Below are 26,144 nucleotides of genomic sequence, written 5' to 3' on the forward strand. Positions count from 1 at the left end.
AAACGCACTAGAAAGGACCGATGGAAAAGGCAAACGCAGAGATACGAGGATACCAAACACCTTTAATGTTCTCCTTGAAAAGTGATCTATCTGCGAATTAAAGCGCTTTTAATAAGCCACAAAAAAGTTGTTTGAAAGCCACAAAACACACAGAAAAGCAAAGATAAGACAGGGAAGAAGGACAAGGACATGGGGAAACAGAATACTTTAACAGGGCTTGGGGATTCCAAGGAACATGAACAATCCCAGGAGTGAGAGACTACAGAATGAGGACTCTGGAAAAGTCAGGACATGTATCCCTCACCATGAGTAATCTGAGCTATCATACAGCATGCTCAGACTTCAAGTCCACTACAAAGGGAGGTTCTTCCTCTGTGCGTTTTAAGATTAAAATGACAACACGGATTCATGTAGTGCCAGTCGATCTCGAAGGGTGGTAGATCACCACACCACAAGAGATAGTAACATAACCTGGCCCACTCACCTGATGCTGACCACTCTCTGTTCTCAATGGCTCCTGTTTTCAAGCGCCCTCCGCTAGGGTCTGGAATATAATGAAGCCAGGCACTGGACTACAAAGATTTTGGATTCACCCAGTTTACATATATTTACATTGTAACAGCTGCAGTTTGGGGGTTCATTCCTGGACTGTCTTCCTCTAGGGCACATCACTTTGGGTCCCTACGGCGGAGAGATGGGGTTCCTACTAGAATGACACTGTTAGCCTTTTTCCCTATAATGTTGAATTTGGCTTTGAGAGTTGATGTGTTTTTCTGCCTTCTTCAACTGATTAATCTGCATTCCAGTGATGACTATCACTTCTATATGTCTTCATTTATAAGCAGGTTTACACTCGCCTCCAGTCATCGGCACAGCATCGGTCCCTGGGCTCGTGGCACCATTGACAAATGGGTTTACCGGAGTGATGCCTTTTCCCAATGGACATCCTGCTCTAGAGACAATCTACTCCAATGGCCTTGTGCCTTATCCAGGTACCTGCCAACCTCAGCGCTTGCATGAAGACACTGCTAACGTGTTGGCACCAACGCAAAAACCTGTTGTTGCATGAAAGGGCCACAGATAAATTGTGTTCAAATATTGTGATGTTGTGGCTCGTTAAACAGCATGATTTGGGGTGTTGTGATTACAGTGGGGCTTCATGATTTACTTTGGGGTGCTGAGTAGATTTGTCAGATGGATACAATCTTCCAGAATTGTGAAGTTTGAAACCGCTCTTCCTGCAGAATCCGCAGGCCCAGGGCACCCAAGTCAGAGACACAGATATGCAGTTTAATACCTCTCACTTTGTCTTGTTTATATCTTCTTGGAATTCTCTAAAAGTTTCTAAACCTGCTAATCATAGTTTTTCTGGGGCTGTGGGTAAATTATTTTAGAATTCCATTTTATCAGGTGAAAATATAAATGTGTATATTTTCATTAAGCATGAGGAACAAAGAGACACAAAAGCACTTGCTAACTATTTTTAGGTCTCACCTAGACCGCGCATGCGAGACGTTTTGTTTACATACAGTGGGCTTACAGTCTGGCCATTGCTTACCATTGGTTGGCAGCTTTGTCACTCTCAGGTGCCTGGATCTCTATGGTTTACCCTTGCAGGCGTCAATTTTTGTTTGTCTGCTTAACGCCCCCATGGAGCATGGCCTGAGAACTTGTGTCCATCCACTGCTTTTCTTCTGGGACTACTTTTTTCTTTATCGTTGAACCGTCCTTGCGAGAGCACGTCTCGCCAGCATGCTGTGTTTTATTTGATTTTGAACATTACTCATGGGAGAGGCTTTGTGCATGGGCAGATGCAGTGCTTTTCACACTATCACAGGATGTTATCGCAACGCTGGAATCTCTGAAAGAGGGGGCGTGTAAAAACCTTTTTTATTAACTCCTATACAGGTCCTTGTCGTTCAGAGGTCTGGTGAGCGGGCACTTCACAGGTTGTGTTGTCCTACATACTTGTCGTCCAGCGGTTCTCTCAATAAATGACAGCAATGAAATAAAATGACCTCAAGATTTGTCTTACTCCTCCTGTGGCCACAGACAGACCTGGCGACTTTTTTAAAGCGGGGGCATCAGGTTCATGTCCCGGCATACCTAGTGCTTAGTTTGTAAACAAAAACGTGCCGGTGCCCAAAGCTCTCCTCTGAAACTCGCAAATACTGAGGCAGCGTAATCCTGAAGCCATCTCGGCCCTCTTTAATACATTTACAGCCACTCTCTGCTCCTTCAGCTCACTATTGCAGCTTTCTCCCTTTGTGACATCTTTTCATTTCCCTCTTCCTACGCCTTTCTCATGTGTGTCTTTTGCTCTCAGTAAATGCTTGAGGCAGGAAAATATGTGCCGGTCCTTAAGGTACCCTGCACCGGAAAGCACTGGCTCAAATTAGGCAATGGGCGTACACAAAACATAACTAGCTTTGGGAGCTGAAGCTTCCCTCACCTGCATAATGCACATAGGCTGTTCCATTCTTCCTGTTATCACACGGCTACAGCAGAGGCAACAGGAGGGCAGCCTTGTGTCATGTTGGAACATATACAGCACACGCGTTAATAATGGAAGCTTTCCTCAGCTGTGAGCTATTCCGAGTTCTCCTATTGGATGATTCAAAGAGCTGCAGAGAGAACAAGAAGAGGAGAAGAAAGGCTTCTGTGTTGTCAAGCATACATTATAAACATCACTTGTAAAATCTTATCAGCACGACGCGTCAAATCTGTGGTCAAGGTATTTAGGTGTCAAAAGTCTCAACCGTACCGTGCCTCTTTCGTTGGAGTTTGTCATTCAGTGATTGCCTTCACAGTGAGGTGTTTTCCTTTAAGGTGCAGAGCATCTCCTTTCGAGCCAGATGTCACTACGTTCAGCTTGCAGTACCATGAAATGTACCAAAGTTCTCTGTAAATGCTTACTTATAGCAGTTTATGTCTGCGTTAGCGTACTCAGTAATGCTGGTGTTTAAAGTATCCTACTTGACCTTAGAGTGCCTCTTCATTCCCCATTTACCAAGCAGTAACTGCAGTACTTAATTTGAGCAGGTGGTTTCCTGTACTCGGCACTGGCACTAAATTGTCAACACCAGCACTTGGTGGCGCTGTTTGTCTAATTTGGAGAGCAGCACAACAACAGTAGTTCAATAATTCAGTATACGTTATAAATGACTAATACCTGTCGCCCAAACCATTCTTCTAGCTTTGGGGACCTGAAATAATCTAAAATATCACACTTGTAGGTGTGTGATGGTTAGTAGGTGTTTTGGTGCTTACCCTGGCATCGCAGGTAGGGACAATGGGTTCTGCAAGCTGCAGTGCCTTCCTGGCACTTTTTCATTTCGAAATTAAGCACTGAGTGGTTGTGCTCATAGTGAGATGCCCACCGAACAAGAGTTTTTCTTTTACTTTCAGGTGTCTCCATGTTTATCGTGCACTGCGATACCATATACTTTGAAATGTGTATACGTCGGCAGTGTAGTAAGGGCAAACACCGCACTGAAAAAGTATATGCAGGAAATACTCCTACCCCTTCTGGTAGGTTAATTGCTCCACCTCACACCCAGTACAGCATCAAGCCACTAAACTGGTGGGCACACATGCCACCTTTGACATGGCACTGGAAGCCTCTGGCAAACTACAAACACCCTCCCCTCACATTTCATGAGGCTTGTGGTGCTCTCCCACACACGCTGTTGGGATGGTTTTAGATCATTTTAAGAGCTGTTCAGTTTGTCTTTTTCACAAAATCACGTTCATGCTTTTTGCACTGGGAGATTAAGTGAGGTGCCCAGAATCACAGAATGTTCAGCCGACGCCGAGACTCCAGCCTAGTTCCCCAGCTCTAAAGTCCGCAGCTCTGCTCGTTATTACACCTCACTGCTCCATCCTCTGGGCCAGGGCCCTGGGGGCAGTTTTACAGCCAGCACGGTTTGTGCCTGCTTTGAAGCCAAAACAAATATCTGGTGAAGTCAACAAAACTCTTTTAGTTACAGCTATGCGGGGTGATAGAGACAATACCACATAGAAGAATTTCAACATCACTGATAACAATTCAAAGCGCCGCACTTGTACGTTTACACTAAATAACTGTACAAGGATGTTGTCTTTGTTTAAAAACAAAGTTACACAATTAAAAGAAACTGGCAAAGCCAGTAGCTCTCGCAAAGGCGAGAACTATTGGCTTTGCCAATGCATGTTTATTTTACTTCTCCACTGGGAAAATATTTTTTATGGTGAAAACCCCCGTTTCTCAAACTCCCACCAATTTTAGGTGTGTTCCCCTTCTTTTCATGCTCAAAAGAAGGGTTTACTTGTGTTTCCAAAACTTTGCAATGCAAGAAATGCTGTGCCCACCGCGGTGGCGTAACAAAGGCCCCCGTGCTCCTGGGGGTTCCCAGTACCCTGTGCAGGGGCGACAGGCCCTTGACTAGGTCCAGGGGGAGGGCCCATGCTACATTGCAGGGAGGCCCCCTCAAGACATGTACTTTTTGTGTGGGCATAAACTTCCATGGCACTACCACCCTGGAACAACTCCTTGCCCACAGAGGCAGATTTACTAATATTGAAACCCATCTTGGTGCATTATTCACACGAGTGCCACGCGGACATCCGTGACTTGCAAGCGACATCTTGCATCCATAAAAGAAGTATTTGCACATTTAAGTTAAACCTACAAATAGCCCCTGTGAATGGACCCCTGGAGCACCCCACCCCCCACGCAGGTTCATTATGTGGGTGCTGGAGGGCGAGTGACTCTTGTTTCAAATACATTTTGTAGGTACATTTTGATGATGAGATTAGTGAGTTAGTTTGTGGCGCAGAGTTGAGACAAAGTTTTGCACAAGTTCTAGGCTTCTCTACGTCTACAGTAGGATATCCTGCTTCAAGGACGCAGCCATCTTGCCAGGGTAGGGAGATCTCTGGTGTAGCCAGCCCGTAAGAAGACTGAGGGGCACGTTGCCGTTTTGCTCGGTGAGGTGTCATTTAGCGCCCACGAGTCCTGCACCATAGGATGGCTGGCCATCTTTTCCTGGGTTTGGGTGCCTTCAAGTAAAACGCAGAGGGATACAGACGGACGCTGAGGGGGCATCCAGGAGAGCATGGACCCCGAGGGGAGGCACAAGGAGAAGTGGAGACCTTCATCTAACATCTGAAGAGGAGTGAACAGAGAGCCTGGCAGCGTGGCAGAGAGCTACGTGGATCTACAGAAGGGGCCAACCTTATGCACATTAGTGTCGATCCTGCTCCAAGAGTAACAGTGCAGCCTGGACTGGTGGGCCAGGTCCCCTTTGGGAAGGCGACACCAGGCAGGCTCTGGCCGTGGTGGGCCTTTTCAGGATGGCTTGAGTTCTGTGGCACCGCGAGGGAGGGACCCCACCTGTGGACGAACCCCCACGCACCTAGGGTAACTCACGCGGGAGCAGGAAAACTCATGAAAAAAATGAAGATGGGGTGAGGTCAGTACACTCTGGATAGCACTGTTTCCGTGGTTTATTGTCTCATTCTATCTATGAATGGTGTGGATGCTCTAACTCTCAGCTGCTGTCTGTAGATTTTGCAATTTGACTCTCTAACTCCTGTTTCTTCTCTCCCTTCTTTCAGCTCAAAGTCCCTCGTTAGCAGCGGAGACGATACACCCCGCATTTGCGGGCTTGCAGCAGTACGCAGGTACTACCCTGGTCATGTAGGGTTTTCTTACTGATAGCTGTAGGACTGGCTGGGCCCCAGCAGCTGCAGGGTGTGTGCAATCAGAAAGAGGTTGATTTCTGATTGGAATTGGGATGCAGTTAAGGACAGACTGAGGGCCTGATTACAACTCTGGAGGAGGTGTTAATCCGTCCCAAAAGTGACGGTAAAGTGACGGATATACCACCAGCCGTATTATGAGTCCATTATATCCTATGGAACTCGTAATACGGCTGGTGGTATATCCGTCACATTTGGGACGGATTAACACCTCCTCCAAAGTTGTAATCAGGCCCTGAGTGTTGAACACGCAGAAGGGTCTCAAAGAATTTGCCACTGCAACTGGGCCATTATGGAGGAGACATAATCGCAGACTAAGCTAAGAGGCGCATATTATCACCTTGAACAACTGCTGAAATTTTGACCCAACTTGGAGGGCCTGCAGCGGTCAAAGTTAGTGATAGGATATACAGCAGCTCCCGAAACACTACCCAAAGCTGAAGAGGAACCACCGAGAGACCGTCAAGGGATATGCAGTAGCATCTTCACCCGCTGGCAAGGATACCCTTTCAAGATGAAGAAAGGGCCATGAGGAGATAACCTCTTCATGTCTCATCCTCCCCCTTGGATCACAGGTCTGCCAGGCAAAAAAAGAGGTCACTTCATATTCTGTGGCTGTTGTGTAACATGCAACAGCGTCTGTCTCCGGACACACACTGATCCAAGATGGGGATGAGTCATGAAAAGGTTGACATGGAATATGCAAGGGTCTCTCTGTCTCCTGACAGATGCTGATCCAAGATGGAGGGTGAGCCATGAAGAGGTTGTTGTAGGACATGCACTGGTCTCTCTGTCTCCTGACAGATGCTGATCCAAGATGGAGGATGAGCCTCTAGAAGATTCTTGTTGAGCCTCATTATCCACTAAGATACTTACTGGTCCAAGAAAGAGAACAGGCCATTGTGGGATTGTTGTGGGACAAGCAATGGCCTCTCCACCTGCTGATGGGGAGAATAGTCCAAGACGGACTAAACCTTCACTGCAGCCAGCTTTGTGAACTGAGAAAAGCAGTGGAAAAAATCTCAAAAGCCATGGATCACATAGGTTTCCCCCAAAGCACCACACATAATTCGAACCCGTTCTGAAAGATTAACGAAAACGCCCTGAATATCTGATCCACTTTTCTAATGTGCCAGCAAGTGGCTGACATAGGAATGGGAGATGCTCCCAAGAGATGGACTTATAGAAACCTGATATTCACCTTTTGTCTCAGGAGTTCAGTCAGCGCTGGGGCGAAACAGTAGAACATATGACTGTGATAGTGACTGTAGCTGGGTCTACTTGCCGAATGAAATTCCTAGAAAGATGCCACTGGAACACAAGTTGCATGTTAAAAAAGTTAAAGAGCGAGAGCTCTTTGAATGATTTTCCAGACTCAATACAAAATAACACCTGTTTCTTCTTTGTTCTTGCACAGCCATTTATCCGACTGCTGCCCTGACGCCGGTGGCGCAGGCCGTCCCTCAATGCCCTCCCATCCTCCAGCATCAACAGAGAGAAGGTGAGTCTACTACAAGGTACAACTCCCTTTCCAAACTCATACGGCAACAATTAAGAAGCAGTGACAGGCACATTTATTTGGACTGGAAAGATCCTCCTATTCCTAGGAAGAAACTTGCCGAAACTGGACAAACGGGTGGGGTACTGTGGACAGATTTGTGGACCTTGTGAGAGGTCCACGTGATTACATACAGAGATGTCAAGCCTTGATGTTGAAGAATGTTTCCTTACTCACTGTGTTAAGGTGTTTAAATGTATCTATCAAAGTTTTTCCTTTCTTTCTCTACTGGTTACATTTTATCCTTTTTCATATGCAAAATGTTCTATTTCTACAGTAAGAGACTTCAGTCTCCGCTATCTGTAAGCATGTTCCACTGTTTATCCAGTATTGGATTGTTCATAGATTCCCATGCTTGAATCGTTCCCCGTAGTCGAAGTGGGAACCCTGCAGTACCATGCTAAAGCAGTATGTAAAACTATCAAACCCCATAATGGCACTAGGCCATTAGTTTAATACCCTACCTAAGTCCTTTTTTTTTTTTTTTTTTTTTTTAAATAAAAGGACCAAACACCTGAACAATGCCCAATCAGGTGCAGTCACCCTCTAAAACACTCCCAACAGAGGTTGAGTCCCTCAGATTTCAACGCACGTTGTGTGTGAAGGGAGTCTCCCTGAGCTCTGCTCAGTGTTTCTTCTTCAGGAAGGTACCAGAAGCCTATTTATTTCTACTGTGTCTGAATGTAAGGACCTTTCCCCAATATTGGGGTATTTTCCATAGATTCACATGCTTGAATCATTCCCCGTTGTCGAAGTGGGAGTCCCACGATATCATAGTAAGCAGAATAAATCAGTATAATAGGCTGTAAAGAGAATGCAAAGTTCAGCTTAATAGCCTATCCATGTCCTTTTTTTAAAGGGGCCAAAGTTGACCAATGACCAGTCAGGCGACAGCACCCTTAGAACACTCCCAACAGAGGCATCTTCCTTCAGATATTCACTGCACGTTGTGTGTGAGGGAGTCTCCCTGAGCGCTGCTACGTTTTTCCTGATTTGGTGATTTCCAAATTGGCGTTTCTCTGTTCCAGCATGTCAGAACTGGCTAAGAAGGGCCTCTTCAGACCTTGTAGCACCTGTGGTAAGAAGAGACTACATTTGGAAGATCCTTATAAAGAATGTGCATATTGTCTTCATCCATCCCACAAGGTGAGAGACTGCAAGATATGCAGAACTTTTTCTACAAAAACCCTCAAAGACCGTGAGGGGAGGTTTTTACCATGGTTACAGAAAAATGGGCCCATATTCATGAAAGACGACGCACAACTGCGCTAGCTCAGTTGTGCGTCAAAAAATATAGTGCGAGCTAACACCATTCCCTAGCGCCATCCGTGAGCCATATTTAATAAAAGACGCACAGCGGTGCTAAGGACTGTCTAGCATCTGAAAAAAAGACACTAGCTGGTCCGGAATGGGGTTAGGAAAGATGGCGCTAGTGGGCCAAAAATGATGCTAGACTGGTTAGCGGCAAATATTTTGCCTCTAGTCAGCCTAGCGTCATTTTTGGCCCACTAGCGGCATGAAATGACACTTGTTAAAGTATTGACAGGAGACATTAGCACAACCCAAATGGCCACCACAGGGGACAAGTGTCCCCAGTACTACCCCAGCACAACCAGTGCCAGCCAGGGGGCCCCATGTAAGTGGCCCCTAGTGGCACACAACACACGTGCACTTACCTGGATTGACTCCCTCCTCCAGTCATGTCCCTGTGGTGTGGGTGGTGGTGATGCTAGGGGTTGGGGTGGGCATCTATGTGCCCATTCCATGGTGTTTCCCCATGGAAATGTGTCTAACAGCACTTTAATGCCTGGTCTGACCAAGTGTTAAAATTTGGCGCTAATCAGCCTTAGCGTCTTTTTGTGGCTCTGCCTCCTAGGTGTGCGTCGTTTTAGCTTCGGGAGGTAAATATGGCGCTGGGGGGCTAGCATCATTTTAAGGAAGGGAACGCCTACCTTGCATATCATTGTTGCTATTCGACGCAAGGTGGGTTGGTGCTTCCTAAAAATGTCGTTAACTCCTATATATTAATGCTAGACGGGTCTAGCGAAAACATATAGATATGGAGTCAAGTTAGCACTGCTTTAGCGTCATAATAAATAACGCTAAGGCAATATGAGCCTTAGTTTCTGAGGAAGAAAGTAGTGTGTTCCATCTCTTCACAGACTTCCAGAAAGAGGTCTTGCCATGATTCCCCTCATCACAATAAAAAAGCCCCAAAAAAACACCACTGATCTGCAGAAGGCTCTTCTCATGAGGAAAACCAAAAAAGGGCTCCTTCAGACTCTAAATCTAAACCCTCAACTCCATCTCCAACCCTTTTGTTAAAGCCTAAATCATCATTTGAGCCTCTCTAAAAAATCACTACTTCTCCAGAATTGGGGTATCTTTCATAGATTGACATGCTTGAATCATTCTCCGTCGTCAAAGTGAGAGTCCCTTGGTACATAGAAAGCAGTAAATTAAAATTTACATTGAAGTTAATAGAAAAAGACATTCACTTGAATAGCTTATCAGTGTTATTAGAAATGACCCAAAGTCCAGCCAATCTGGCGACAGCACCCTTCAGAACCCGCACCACAGAGACTCCAGTCTATTAGATTTTCTACTGCACGTCGTGTGAAGGGAGTTTCCCTGAGCTCTGCTTCACAGGAATTCTTTGGAATACTGTTGTTTACCTCTAGGATTATGGTTTCTAACATCATTTCTACAGCCAAGAAAGGTTTATTTCAACCTTGAAGCACCTGTGGAAAACTAAGACTCCACTGTGAGGATCCTCACAAGGACTGCATATATTATCTTCACCCAGACCACAAGGTGAAAGATTGTAACATTTGTTGAACCTTTTCTCACAAAACCTTGAGAGACAGAAAGGCTAGGCTCCTACATTGGCTACAAAAACTTAAGTCCAAAGAGTACCCCCTCTCTGATGACAACAGCGATACTTCACAGAGATCTGTGCCATCAAAGAGAAAAAGATATGTGGAGAAATCCACACACTTCCACACACTTACATCCTGCAGGTGGACCATCAACACCAAAATGAAGTAAGGAAGCCAAGAAAACCCATTCTGTGGGAGAAAAAACAGAGGGAAGTCCATCTACCTCAAAGAAAGAAAGTTCAAAAGGGAAAGGTCATTCTGAACCTTCCACACCAGCTGCCATCTCTATTAAGATTAAAAAACCATCCAGATCTCTGCCTCTGTCGACGACTTCAAAAAATTTCAGTCTCGTTGACAAGACCGTTGATGATACAGCCATGGTCACAACTGCTACCACAGCGACAGCGACATTTATGGCACTGCCTTCGCCCTTCATAATAACGTCATCACCATTATCATCAACAACATCGGTGAGCATAAAGCATAAACCTGCTTTACCATCAGCAAAGCCCCAGGTGAAGAAAGCATCGACAAAGTCATATTAGTTTGACCCATCGACAAAAAGGTTCCACTCCTCGTGGTCAGGCCCGTCGACATCAGTAAGGAAAACGACATCAGGAAAATGTAAACCGTTGACGATGATACCGTAGAAGGGTCCATCGACAACCACCACGCCAACAACCTAAATGCTGCTAAATACCGTTGACAGAAGCTCCATCAAAGGCAACACTGTCGACAACATTACTGTCGACAACATTACTGTCGACAACAGCACCGTCGACAGTGGTGATGTCAACAACAGCACCGTCGGCAACACACTTACATCCTGCAGGTGGACCATCAACGCCGACACCATCAACAACAATAAAAACAATGCCTTCAGCAAGTCCTGATTTGGACTCACACTAACTCTCTTTTCTACTCTAAACATTAATAACTGTAAGGCACAAATTCACACAAGAGACATGGCTACCATCACATACGTCATCCAGCAAAGTATCACCTGCACCTCCAGAAAATCTTTTCGATGATGAGGAAGATGAAGATGAATATTCGGATGATGGACTGTTTGGAGTGGCGCTTAGTCCTTCAGATTTACAAATTAAATGTCAGGAAGATGATGAAGAGGACCACAGTATGAACATTCATATGTTCATGAACCTTTGTTTACCAACATGAGGCAGGTTCACACCAACAACAGGAACCAACAGTGCAAATGCCAAAGTCACTGGTCACCAATTTACAGCGTATGATGCAAGACTACCATAATAGATTCCCACCACCAGGATCAGCAACTCCAATACCACAGACACCACTCCAGCTACCGCTGCCGTTAGGGCCTTCTACCAGCGATCAGTCCTCAGAGTTCCAAGTACCTGCAACACTGTTGGCACCTCCATCTTCACCCCCCGAAAATGATCCGCCTTCCTGGGATGAGGACCAAGAAGAGGGTGGGATCCAGGACACTGCATCACTTCCCAATGACTGGGCAGACTACCAAACACAAACACCATCCCCCGCTCCACCACTAGTAAATTCTCCACCACAGGACATAGGAGGGTCCACAGTGTTACAAGGCAATCAGATTGCTTTCTTTACGACTTTGAAAGGATACCAGAAAGTCAGTTTGTGCAATCCTGAATGGATTTCATTTGGGAAGAGGGTCTTAAGGTTATGCAGACCCCATCCTCAATAAAGGTGGTACTTCCCAGATTGGACAAGAAGTACAAAGCACCCGAGAACTCACTAGCTTGTCTAATTGGTCAGCCCAAAACCCTGACTCTGTGATAACTCAGGCATCCCATGGCGGGTCCAGAAACCCATCCTCTCCACTTCCGTGCCCCCGGATAAGGAAGGAAGGACCCTGGATACCATAGGAAAGCAATTCTCCACAATGGCAGCTACAAGGGTCAGAGCAGCAAATTAATTGGCGATCCTAGGGTGATACGACCGCTAAATGTGGTCGGACATTTCACAGTATATAGATCCCCTTCCTGAGGATGCTAGATCTGGAACGCTGAACAGTCTGCAAGAGGGAGAAAAGATTACCGCGGAGATCACAGAATGTGCCATAGATGTCTCATCTACAGGATTTCACCAGCTAGCCGTAGCAGCAGTACTAAGTTGCCTCGGATGGCTGAAACCACTTCTTTCCTCCTGGAAATTCAGATGAGGGTACTAGACATGCCGCACGATGGAGAACTCCTCTTCGGTAAGCATGTCGATGAGGCTGTACAATCTACAAGAACAGACACAGAGAAAGCCAGATCTACAATTCAGAAGACAGCCCTTTCGAGGAGCCAGGGGTCGGGGAGTTTACTCCTATAGAGGCGTTTTTCACCAATATAAGCAATATCAGCCTTATCAAAGCCAATTTAGTGCAACCACCACACAACCTATTGGGCAACCATCATCTGCAGTCTACAGACACCCCACCAGAGGAAAGTCTTCCTATAGAGGCAAGAACACTTCCAGAAAGCACCGACTTCCATCACGTGTCGGCCACCACATAAGATCACTTCAGGAATAGTTGGACAACCAATGGGTCCAAATCAACTGATCTTTTGATGATATCATTCACATATGCCCCCCAGTGAAGCAGACCATGAAAGGGTGGTCGAAGACATCCCACATCTCCAAAGGACTCACCTTCCTGAACCAAATCCCAGAATATATCATGACCACAGACGCATCCCTGGAAGGATGGGGTGCTCATCTCCAAAGCTGACAGTGAGAGGAAAATGGACCACCCAAGAAGCAATGCTCCACATCAATGTGCTGGAATTAAAATCCATTTTCCTAGCGAGTCAAGTCCTTCCTAACCAAGATCAGGGGTTCATTGGTTCTGAGCCGTACCGACAACACCACATTCATGCACTACCTCAACAGGCAGGGCAGGACACGCTCACCAGCGCTATCTCTCCAGGCGCAAGAGATATGCAATTGGGCGCTTCAACACCACATAACTCTCAGGGCGGAGCATGTACCAGGAGTGTCTAACACCATTGCAGACTCACTAAGCAGGATCACAACAACCTGCCACGAGTGGGAGCTCAACCAGACGACCCTCAATCATCTTTTCCAGTGCTGGGGCAAGCCCAGCTTAGACCTCTTTGTGACAAGAGAGAACAGGAAAGGCCAGTACTATACAAGCTGGCATTCGCAAAGAGGATCCTGGGGGAATGCATTTTTGATCAGATGGTCAGGAATTTATGCTTACGTTTTCCCCCCAATTCCACTGATCCCAAGAGTTCTAAAGAAAATGAAGAGGGACTTTGCCGGCTGCTACTCATACCTCACAGGTGGCAGTGCCAGTTTTTCTTTACGGAGCTCCTACTCCTCTCGGAGCAGCCTCACATTCCGTTGGAACCAATACCGAACTTATTATTGTTCAACCGAGACCAGGTCCGTCATCCCAACCCGACCTCTGTTCAGTTGTTGGCCTGGCTCCTGAATTCAATGAATCTGCTGACCTAAATATTCCTGACCGATTGTGAAGAAGTGCTTCCAAATGCCAGAGCCCAGACTACAAATAAAACATACAGACTCAAATGGAAGAGATTCTGGGGGTCATTATGAACACTGGTCTTTCCATAGACCGCCAGCCTTCTTGAGACCCTGCCGGCCGCATTATGAACATTCTGCTGTGTTTCCGCCCGCCGGCCCAGCAGAATGCAGAGCCGGGACATTGTCCACATGGAGCCGTCGGCAATGCCTCAGTGCGGGGGGCAGCAGCACCCGTCACACAGATCACTGCCCATAAATCAGGCAGTGACCTGCGTGACGGGGCACTGCACGGGGGCCCCTGCACTGCCCATGCCAAGAGCACCCCTTTCACCAGCCTTTTCATGGCGGGGGAACCCGCCAGGGAAAGTCTGGGGGAAACAGGGTACATTATCCGGAGGGCGGCGTTGCTTGCAGCGCTGCCTTGTGGGATAATGTAATCTACCATTGCCAGGCTGCCTGGCGGCGGTAGCCTGGTGGTGGTGGAGGGCCGCCCTGTGTTAATTATATGGCGGTTCTGACCGCCATGCCGGTGGTGGTCTTTTCCACCACCGCCGGGTTCGTAATGAGCCCCTCCGTATCTGGTGTAAGGATTCTGACTCCCACCCTTTCACACCTGCTCCAGAACAGATACTTCCATATCTACTTCATTTAGCAAAATCAGGTCTACCACACTCATCCATCAAAGTACATCCAGCAGCCATTTCTATGTTTCGTTAACCCACAAATTCTCCATCACCATGATCCTCCAGAATAGTAAAACAATTCCGCAAACGACTATTCAGATTGTTTCCTTCAGTAAAAATCCCTCCTTTCTGGCATCTCAATGTTGTACTAGCCCAAATGATGAAACACTCATTTGAGCCAATACACAAGGCGGAGTGGAAATACATTTCCTGGAAGACAGTGCTTCTTGTAGCACTTACTTCATCAAAGAGGGTCAGCGACATCCAGGCATTTACAAACAATCAGCCTTGTCTCCAGTGTAAGTCTGACACTGCCATCCTCAGAACTAATCCTAAATGTATCCCTAAGGTCCCATCGGACTTTCATCCAAATGAACCAGTAATATTGAAACTTTTTTCCCAAATCCTCAAACTCCAGCAGAAAGAGCGTTACATTCCCTAGATATCAAACGATGTTTCAGATTCTACATACATAAGACTAGCAGCTTTCACAAAGCAGACCAATTGTTTGTAGGCTATGAACAGCCCAGAAAGGGATATCCTGTTACTAAATAGACGATAGCAAGGTGGATTACTGCCACCATACAGCTTTGTCATCAGCAAGGAGGGAAACCATTGACAAACAAAGTCAAGGCCCACTCCACCAGAGCTGTCTCCACCTCCGCAGCTCCTTTCGCAGGTGTGCCTTTACAACAGATATGTAGAGTGGCAAATTGGTCGAGCAGGCAGACTTTCACTCAGCACTACTAGCTCGATGCCGCAGACAGGACGGATGCCGCAGAAGGACAAGCGGTTCTACATAATTTGTTTCGATAAAGTGAGCCACTTATTCCTTTTTCCCACCTTCCACTATTTAATCTGCATGGTATTCGTTATATATTGTAACGTTTACTGCTAGCTATTCTGATTCAAGCATGTGAACCTATGAAAGATACCGCAGTACTGGAGAAGAAAATGAGTTACTAATTGTGGTTTTCCGGTGCTGGTATCTTTCATAGATTCAGATGCGACCCACCCTCCTCCCCATAGAGGCTCACCTCATGTCTTCTTGTTTTCTACATCACTTGTGCTAGAAAATCTGAGAGGCTGGAGCCTCTGCTGTGAGGGTTCTAAAGGGGGCTCTCGCCCGATTGGCTGGACTTCGGTTCATTTCTAATAACACTGATAAGCTATTAAAGTGAATGTATTTTGCATTAACTTCAATGTAAATTTTAATTTTACTGCATTCTATGTACCGTGGGACTCCTACTTTGACGACGAGGAATGATTCAAGCATGTGAATCTATGAAAGATACTATTACTGGAGAACCAGAGTTACAGGTAAGTAACTTATTTTCTCTTCTTAGTGAGTGTGTAATGGTGCTGGTTGATATTTTAAAAGATAGTGAAGGGAGCATTACTGGTGTGGACATAAGCATATGCGGTGACAAGGTCCAGTGACTAGGCTATACCATCCCCCGGGACACCGGAAAAAAGCAAGGATACGAAGGCGCAAGCGTTTTCTGCGTAAATATGGCTTTGCTACATTTGCTGCATAATCCATCATCTGGTGTATAATTTGCAGATTTTCAGGAAATAACTTTCAATAATATATTATTATGTAAATATAACATATTAAATAAAGTATATAATATATTAATTCAAGAAAATATTGTAAATATAATAAAGTGAATGCGATTAAATCCATGTGCTTATCAGTATAATGTCCACATTTAGTGCCACAATATTTTATTAGTCAATATTTTTGTCCTTTGCATTATAAGGATGTAAAGTGAATAATTTGCTTGTCGACATTTTGCCGGCGATCCTTTTGCAGCGCAGTGTTTATGTGGTCAGTTCTCTCTCATACAACCAGAATCAAGAGGGCGCCCCGTGACTGAGTCGTGCTTGTGGTTCTTCCCAACACAAAGAACCACTCTGAGTGGTGTCACCGTGAGTCAAATGTTCCCAAGTTTACATGGAATGAATCTCAAGGGACTCTGCACAGCGCTATGCTGCCCCGGAGCTGGGTTCACCCTATATACATACATCTCCACTTAGAGGGCATCCGGTGCACGACGTCACAATGGCTCCCCAAGCTGACACCATCAGAGATGCGATTCTAAACTATCTATTGTTATCATTGAAGGATAAAGACCAGTTTCTCCTCTACACTGGATGATCCCTTTAAAAAGGAGTGACCCCTTGATTTTATTACGTTTGTACTTGTTCATAGTTCAATGGTCCCAGAGTAATCTGCACGTTTTACAAGTATCAAGCCACAACCAAGTACTTCCACCAAGCATTCAACACAGGCAGCACAGCAAACACCTTCCGGCCACTAGAGGGCACCATTGCAGTACCCAACATTTTATCCCTGCGCTATTGCAATACCACAGTAGCTCATAGCATGCTCTGGGGATCTTTGACATTGAACCTTATCATAAGTAGAGCTGTACTTTTCGTTGGCAGAGTTTGTGCGCCAGGGCATCAATTTCATTTATTAAAAGTAAGAAAAGGCAGGGAAAAAATGGTTGCCAAGCTGCCCTTACTGTGGCATCCCACGTGCTGCGGCTAGATTGTCAGAGCTGGATGGCACAGTCCACTAGCATCCAGTGCTCAAAGTCCTGTGGATTTAAGCTTTGGTGGACATTTTATTTCCTTTTAACTTGATATCACGTCCTGAGCTTGGTGAAGCATGGGTGGGCAGAAATCGCAGAAATCCACTTAGCGGACTTCTGCAGTTACATAAAAACTGCCAGATTCCATGGAGTTCTGTCAGCGGGGAGAAAAATCCATGCCCCACGCTGAACGTGCTGCAATGTATCGCTGGCAGCCCGTTACACGCTAAAAACGCACAGTGAACGGCACCCTGGATTTTACTGCCTACTCGAGAAGCAGCCCTCTGACCATGCTTCTGACTGCCCAAGTTAGAAAATCTTGCTAGGGGATCCCAAATCTCACTCATGCCTGCCAGCTCGCCTTTCTGGTGTCTTGCGGGAAAATGAAATTCAGGCGATAAGTAGAAGTTGGCCGGAGCTCGCGTAATGTGGCGCCACCATATTCCGCGAGTGGAATGACATTTTCCACCCAGGCCCATTGCTGAGACTACGGCAGAAGAACAGCCACCAGACTAGGTCTTCTGGTACCAATATCTCTGGAGGGATATATGATGGAACAACGCATGTGCCAACTACACATGCCTGAACAACGACCACGTTGCTTCCACGCATGCCTTTAACACACATCTCTTTACAATGATTTTTCGTTGTAAAGCATGCCTAGTAAAGGCATGTGTGGAACGGCATGCGTGGTTTTCGCATACCACCCCCCACCTGCCCTAAAAACACAACTTTCCCGACCCCCACCCGCCCCTAAAAACTATCCCGATACCCCCATCCACCCACCCGCCCTAAAATAAAACAACACCTATCTGCCCTAAAAACAGACCCCCACCGCCAAAAATAAAACAACCACGCCCTTAAAACAAAATTACCCCAACCCTGCCCCTAAAAACCCGACGCCCCCACCCGCCCTAAACACAAAATTACCCCGACCCCCCCAACCTGCCATAAAAAACAAAATTACCTCTACACCCCCACCCTAAAAACCATAGTACCAGACCCCCCACCCCACCATAAAAAACAAAACTACCCTGAGCCCCCACTCTTACGCCTTAAAAAAAAATAACCCAGTCACACCCCACCCCTAAAAACTACCCTAATCCTCTCCCAACCAACTTACCTGACTGCATCCTACCCCGTTGCCCCACCCTTAAAAACAAAATTACCCTCACCCCCCAGCCCTGCCCCTAAAAACCCGACCACCCCACCTGCCCTAGTTACAAAATTATTGCAGAAACAACAGATGATGGACGGAATGCAGAGCAAATCAAACATTCACCCCCAGTCATAGATCTGGGTTTAATCCATCAGTTTTTTTGCTGCCCATGCCATTTCAGTTTGAACCCAGCCATATGCAAATCAGTCTTGACCCTGTTCCCCATGGGAACAGTCCAGCCCGAACTGCCAGGCCAGGTCTTCCCTGAACCAGAAACAAGCATTCGGGACCGGTTTCAGGGTATCACCCTTCATCAGCCAGGCTAGCTTGAATCTGGTGGCATAGCAAGCACAGGACCCACGTCTGGGTATTAATGCGGTTTTGTTTGTAGGGTTTTGCCTGTTTTTGCAACCAAGGAGTCCTACAACGGTTCTAATTTCCACATTACCTGTTCCTTTTGTTTGCTAGTCATTTTCCAAATCATTGAGAACAGTATGTTTTTCCAGGGATACTAAAAAGGTTCACTGCTATTAAATCAGTAGTGGCCAGTATTGCAGACAGACAAGACTGATTTAAACTTTTTGTTCTGTTGTCAGTGGGAAGGCTGTCTTTCAGCAGATAAGAAGAGGCGTTGTGCTGCCTGTGAACTACTGAATAGTATTAGCTATTGGCTGCTGTGATCCTCCAAAGCACTTACAGGAGGAAAGCCTTTCAAATAAGCGGTGCTGGTAATAAACAAATGTTTCATTGCTTGGTAATTCTGTGAATACTTTTCCCAAACACAAAAGTACTTAATGTGGGGCATTCCAGTGGTGTAAATGAATATGTTACGCTACTTGGAGGAAGATTATCCGTTCTGTATGCTCGTGCTTTTCTGCATGGCTTCCACAGCTACTCAATCCCCAGTAAACTCCTCCCTTAATTGCGAAATGCTTGCTTTCTAGGCTATCAAGTTTAGCAGTTCGTCAGCATGAAGAGCATTACTGACCTCTAATGCTTTTTCAACTTTGGTATTTCCCATCAATTCACAAGTCCTCTTGAAATAACATTTCCCCTGTTCCAAAAAGGAATCCAAGAACACTTGCCATTGTCTTAGAGAAAACAATCAACCAACACCTCACCAGCTACCTCCACAACCACCAGCTCCCGGACTCCATGCACTCCGGAGTCAAGCTCAACTACCCAGAAACCCCATTCATCACCGCAGCCCTCATTCTCCTGAACACCTCTGCCGCCCTTGACACAGTCTCACACCCCATCCTTATCAGGCGCCTGCAGGAAACTGGCATCCACGGAACAAACTATCTGAATCTGCTCCTTAATAGATACAACTCAAGCGGTCAGCCTGGCACCTCACTGCTCGGAAGCCCACAAACTAGTTTGAGGTGTCCCCCAAGGTTCATCGCTCAGCTGAGGCCTCTTCAACACACACCATCCAGGACCCGCAGCCAGACTCATCGTCCCCCTCCCACACACAACTCACACCACACCACAGGGAGCTCCAGTGGTTCCAGAAACACAAACATGCACAATTCGAAATACTCACAAACACATTTAAGGTACTGCGCCACTCGGGCCCCGTATACCTGAAGTCGAAACTCCTTCCACTGACCATCCAGACACCTCTGCACCACAGGACTCGCCCACATCCCATGCATACACAGAACAGGTCAGGACGATGGGAATTCTTGTACATTGCTCCTAAAGCCTGGAATAACCACCCACTCCGCATCAGAGCTTTCTCCTCGCTTCTTGATTTCTAAAGCTGAAGCCCTGGGTTTTTAAGTTACCAACCTACCACAGGCAGTACTAGGCACACACACCCCTGCTCAGCACCACAATGTCCTCATGTGTGATAATGCACTTTTACAAATAAATATTCATAACATGAGCTCTACTCTAGCGGTGAAATAAATAATATTTACAGGTATTTATATGTTACATTTCTGTGGGGAACATTACACCTCCTGGTTCTCTTGGTTATTACGCTCTACACCGACAATAAATTACAATTTGCAAACAATTTTGTCAAATTCCCATTCCAATCTCTGCCCATCGTTTTTCTCAATCACCAGGTCCCGAGGGATGTAACCTATTCATCTACCACCTTCCTCAAGAGTTTGGGGACAACGAGTTGATGCAGATGTTCCTTCCTTTTGGGAACATTATCTCCTCTAAAGTGTTCATGGACCGAGCCACCAATCAGAGCAAGTGCTTTGGTAAGTCAGTGTGTCCCCGCTTTAAGCAGCATAATGGGCGATGCTCCGGGGGACCAGCAAAATGCCAGTTGCATTACATGTGGCCATGCTGCTTCATGCACTCCGATAGTCATCATGAAACATAAATTATGCTGCAAATCCAACTTGTACGTCTCTAGACCCATTCTTGTGCATGTGTTCTCTTGCTCATGCATCCACGCGTTCAGTCCTCCCAGCCTATGTGCACTTGTACAATACTATAATTTGCGCTTTAACCAATTAATCAATATTTGTAAAGCGCGGTTACTCACCCGTGAGGGTCTCAAGGCGCTCTTCCGCACACATTGCGCTCTTCCCTTATTTGGTGTACATGAGAATATCATTCTACGCATGTTGTTTACCATTGCAATGCCTGTTCCACTCATTTGACGGTGACTAAGTTGACCCACACTGGCTCCTCTCCTCCACAGGCTTTGTTAGTTTTGACAACCCATCTAGTGCTCAGACTGCCATACAGGCCATGAACGGGTTCCAGATCGGGATGAAGCGACTGAAGGTGCAGCTGAAGCGGCCGAAGGATGCGAGCCATCCTTACTGACGGGCTGCACACAGCCGACCAGCACAGCTAACGCGAAGCAGGCGAGTGTTTCTTCTGGAGGGCCATACGTGGATCATGCATACCCACCCCACAAGGCATCACATCCCACTGACCCAGCTTAAATCCCCCACCCATTCCTAGGCCCAGCTCCTGTACAAAATACAGGGCAAGGCTAATAATAGTCTGGTAAGCCAACAAATCTGCAGCAAGCCCAATTAGAGAGTTAGAGACATGAGGTGTAAACTAGAGGGTGGGGGTGTGCACTGTATTCTGCAATTAAAAAAGGTCCTGTAGTGGTTACAGAGAAAGCAAAGCCTAGGTGGGTGAATACGTGTAACTAAGCTGCTATTTCATCTACATCTGGGGATCTTCAAAATTTGTAAACGTAGTATAATGCCACCCACTCGCAGGATCCTGGCCCACATTCTTCATAGAGAAATATAAATATATTATACAAAATTAATTTCTCCACTCAATATAAAGGGTCTAGTTCCATCAATACAGGGTTACAGCATATCGCTGACGAATACTCTGTGCACTGACATTTCGTCATGCAATTGTTCACGTGGTAGATAATATAGATCTTTTAATCACTTTTTACTTAAGTTTCAGATGCATACAGAAATGTTGTTACCAAGTGTACCTATAATTAACATGAGATCAAGATGTTGCAAGCAAGATGTGTTGGCTTTGCCAACGTTTGTTTTTTATTAGGAAAGAAACACATTTGAAAGAAAAATATCAGAAAGAGAAATCAGTACGAAACTGTGCTAATAGCAATTTTTACTTTTCTCTCTAGCAGTATTTGTCAGCGCCTCCTCCGAAGCCCTAGAGCAGTGGTTCCCAACCTTTTTACTTCTGTGGGCCCCCACTTTATCATTACTGGAACCCGGGGACCCCCACTGAATTATTATTGAAATCTGCGAACCCCCACTAAGTCAATACTGAAAAGTGGGGATCTAATCTGTTTATATTATTAAATTTTCTGAACAGCTGCGGACCCCATGAGGAGGCTTCGCGGACCCACAGGGGTCCCCAGACCACAGGTTGGGAACCAAAGCCCTAGAATGCAGGGTAGTATCCCTGATATGTAATGTGTTTTACCACTTCCTGACAGAAGGACCTATAAACACACAGCTCTAACCCGTAGCTTTATTTATTTTCACAGAAATGCTTTTAAAAGCCAAATGCATACAAACCAGTCAGTTATCGCAAGAGAAAGAAAAACATACTTACCTTTAATAACAGATCTGATAGAGACTTCTGCCTGCAGATCCCTCACCTTAGAATTATGCCGAAGTGTCAGGCTGGATCGAGACATTTTTTGGGAGCGGTACTCCTGCGTGCTGTAGGTAGTGTCGTTTGGCTCCTTGTGATGTTGTCCATGCTGGAAGTGACGTGTGCAGTGCCACTCCAGCACGCTGTCATCAGTTCTTTTCTCTCCGTGCCAGTCAGCGCAGATCTGGGAAGAGCAAACATTTAGTCATTTTTTTACTAATCTTTTTTTCAGCTTTTGTCAAAATCTTTTTGAGGATTTTCCTCCTGGTGTGGCAGGATGTCATCAAGGACAGCTAGCTTCAAGCCCTGCGGTGCTTGTCACCAATCGATGTCCGTGATGGACCCCCGTATGCCTCTGGTGCCTCAAGCGCAACCATGACCCAAAGGCTTGTTTCGATTGCCACGCCATGAACCAAAGACCTTGAGGGAGCCATCCCTCAAGTTCCTGGCAGCTCGACATGCAATGCTGCAGCAATAGAACTGCAGGTCAAGAAGAAGGTCCAGGGAGTGGTTGCAGAGACCAAGATCTACTTTGCACTTATAGTCGTTGGACCACTTGGGTAAGTCCCATACACCATCGCAAGAAGAAGTCTAAGAGAACTTTGACTTCACCCCATCCGTCGGCAGTTGATATGAGGGAGCATCCACATTTGAGGCCTGGCTCTGTGGTAGAGCCAGCACCTGGGCCGTCTCTGTGCCTCCCAGAATTTCCAGAAGCCGTAGCAACCCTTGCGCAGCTAAGAGCTCTATGAGGCCATGAGCCTCATATTTTGGTGGCCCATTCCCTCTGGCTTGCCTTTGGTCATTGAGGGTTTGTCAGAGGTCCTTTCTGGATCTGCACCGGCCCCAGTGATGCCCCTGGGATCCATTCCTGGATCCCGCTCAATGGCAGTCATGCCAACTCGAGTGTCTCTGGCCCCAGTCCCGATATTGACACTCCCTGTGGTACCATTCCCATTCTAATTCCGACACTGATACGGAGCCTTCGGGGTATTGTCCAATGTCAACTGGAGCCAACCCTTCCATGTTGGAGCCTGAGCCCTAAGCGTTTGGGCTAAGGCTTGCGGATGAGTCGCAGAAGGACATCAGCCTTGTGACACTTTCGACTGGTGGGAGGGTCTTGGTGAGGCCAGTGGACTGGATACTGCTCCAGATACCGGTGTGCTTTCTCCCTGTAGCCTGGCTACTGAGGAGGGAGCATCGTTTGCAGTGGTTGTGAGGGCAGTGGCCGATATCCTCAACCTCAGTGGCAGTCAAGACAGTTTTGACAGAAGTGCTTCAGCTGGGATTGTCCCCATCAGAACTGCTTCTCCCTTTCAATGAGGCACTTACCGATCTCCTGCCTGGCACCCGGTCCACGCCTAGCACAGGGGTTCCTGTAAACAAGATAACTGTCTACTGCCACTGCCCTTCTCCTGGGGACCCAAACTTCCTCTCACCACATCCCACCCTGTAGAGTTTGGTGGTCCAAGCCTCTGCTTCCCACAAGTAAATCCTGGAGCATTCCCAACTGCTTAACCGGATTGAGAATTCAAGAGGCTGGACACCTTAGAGAGTAGATAATGTTCTCTTCCACCAGCCTGGGACTGTGGTCTGTAAGTACCACATGCTTTTGGGCTGATATTCCCCTGCTCTATGGGATATGGTTGCACAGGTGCTTACTCTCCCAGGCTGCTGCAGACCGGAGGAATGCATCCTTGTTGAGGACGACTGGCTTTTCTGGGGATGTCCACACACCGCTTATGGACATGCTCTTTGATAGCTCATATCTCTTTGGAGGCAAGGCTGATTCAGCACCGGATCACTTTAGAGACAGCGGGCTACAGCTAGGTCCTTGGATCTTTTTATGGCCCCTCGCTACCCCATCTACTTTTCGCAGCTACGTAGGAGCTTCCAGCCAAGTTTGCCACCCCAGCCACTGAGCATGCCTCCTACCCTCTGCATGGCTCAGGACACGATACCCACAGACCTGTGGATCGGGAGCCAGCAGTCAGGTCAGTCCACCACCCCTCCAGAAGCCACAGCCTCCAAATCCTCCTAATTTTCCCTCGTACCATCATGGGCACCCAGTAGGTGGTAGTGTTTGCCACCACCTGTCTCACAGACCTGTGAGTTTTTGCAGATCTTCCAAAGTGACTACTCCCTCACGTGTGACTACCCATCCTCCTATGCCACCAACTTGCCACCGGTTGATGGAAGATCGCCTGTCCCTTCTCCGCCAGGATGTGAAGGCTCTCTTGGTCAAGGGAGCTATTGAAGTTGGCGATGCCAGAAGTAGGTTGTGGTTGCTATGCCTGCTACTTTCTGGTGCCCAAAAAGGACGAAGACCTTTGTTCTATTCTAGACTTGTAGCCTTTCAATTTCTTCCTAATGAAGGAGAATTTGAAGATGCTCATGCTAGCTCAGGTCCTGTCTGCCCTTGATCCACGAGACTGAATGGTAGTGTTGGTTGTGCAAGATGCATAATTTCATATTCCTGTCCTGCTTGACCACAGGCGTTCTCAAAGATTTATGGTGGTCCATGAGCACTTTAATTTTGCCATGCTCCTGTTTTTGCCATACCAACAGCCCTAACATTTTAACCAAGTTGATGGCGATGGTTGCAGCTCGTTTGCCGAGATCAGGAGTGCCAGTCTTCCCCTATGTCAACGACTGGCTGTTAAAGGTGGGCTCTCCCCAGACTGTCATTTCCCAGCTACAGACTACAGCAGACCTCCTGCATTCGCTGGGGTTCACTATCAATGTGCCAAAGTCACACATTACTCCCTCTCAGACGCTCTCTTTCATCAGAGCTGTTCTGGACATGGTGCAGTTTCGGGTTTATCCTACCTAATGTTGAGTCCAGGATACTCGGACTACGATACTGATGTTTCAGCCTCTATTCTGGATTTCAATGAGACTGACTGAGGCTGCTGGGCTACTTGACCTCCTGCTTGTGCACATGCCTGCTGGGATGTGAGCGCTCTGCACTGGGACCTGAAGTTCCAGTGGGCGCAGCATCAAGGGAATTTCTCTAACATTGTCCAGATCTCATAGAGCACTGCAAAGACCCACACTGATGGCGAACAAGCCACAGTTGATTCAGCTGCAGACCTCTGTCCCTTTCCCAACCAGATCTGACAGATGCATCACTCCTGGAATGGGGCAGCCATCTGGGAAAGGCAAAGATCAGATGACTCTGGTCTCCGGCAGAATCCAGACTCCACATCAACCTATTGGAGCTCCAAACAATCAGACTGGCATTGACAGCTTTTCTACCCTCATTCAAGGGAAGGCTAGTGCAAGTTTTAAAGGACCGGACCACTGCCATGTGGTACTGCAGCCAACAGGGTGGGGCCATGGACTCTTTGACAAGAGAACATGCATCTCAGGACATGGCTGGAATGTCAAGGCATATCCCTGGCAGTTCAACATCTGCCGGGCTCTCAGCACACCAAAGCAGACAAACTCATCCGACGATGCCTCGCAGATCATGAATGGGGTCTCCATTCGGAGGTGGTGCAAGGTCTTTTTGAGCAATGGGGAGAGCATTAGTTCGATCTGTTCACCGCCACTGAGAAATGTCAGTGTCAGCACTTTTGAGTGCTGGAGTTTCATAGGCAGCTCTCGCTTGGAGATGCTTTTCATCTCGAATTGAGCTCAGTCCTACTGTACTCCATTCCACACATACCACTGATACATACTGATCTGGGCCGACCGCGCCCAAGTAATCCTTGTGGCTCCGAATTGGGCACAGAAAGTTTGGTATGCCGAGTTGTTGAGCATTGCAATTGATCTTCTGATCAGGTTGCCCAATCGGGAGGATGTTCTTTCACAGCAGCAGGGGAGTGCCCGCCACCCAAACCTGTCAACTCTTCACCTTCTTGCATAGAGATGGAACAGTGGCACTTCACAGCTTTCGAACTTCCTCCCGAAGTCTGTAACATTATATTATCAGCCAGC

General features: G+C 46.8%; 1 protein-coding gene across 4 annotated transcripts in view; it reads left to right on the top strand.

Moving 5' to 3' along the window:
* The window catches only part of CELF5 (CUGBP Elav-like family member 5), a 226,042-nt gene that overhangs the window by 189,674 nt on the left and 10,224 nt on the right, over positions 1-26,144 (top strand). For 2 of the 4 annotated variants that reach the window (XM_069218065.1, XM_069218067.1), the window contains exons 8-12: positions 846-992; positions 5,599-5,664; positions 7,160-7,243; positions 20,204-20,347; positions 20,797-20,965. In XM_069218065.1, the coding sequence (XP_069074166.1) occupies positions 846-992; positions 5,599-5,664; positions 7,160-7,243; positions 20,204-20,347; positions 20,797-20,924 (569 nt within the window). In that variant the 3' untranslated portion in view covers positions 20,925-20,965. Of the gene's footprint in view, positions 1-842; positions 993-5,598; positions 5,665-7,159; positions 7,244-20,203; positions 20,348-20,796; positions 20,966-26,144 lie in introns of all 4 variants that reach the window. The other 2 variants (XM_069218064.1, XM_069218066.1) reach the window with 1 other exon arrangement.

The sequence above is a fragment of the Pleurodeles waltl genome, chromosome 12, assembly GCF_031143425.1.
Source record: "Pleurodeles waltl isolate 20211129_DDA chromosome 12, aPleWal1.hap1.20221129, whole genome shotgun sequence".
NCBI classification, from domain to species: Eukaryota; Metazoa; Chordata; class Amphibia; order Caudata; family Salamandridae; genus Pleurodeles; species Pleurodeles waltl.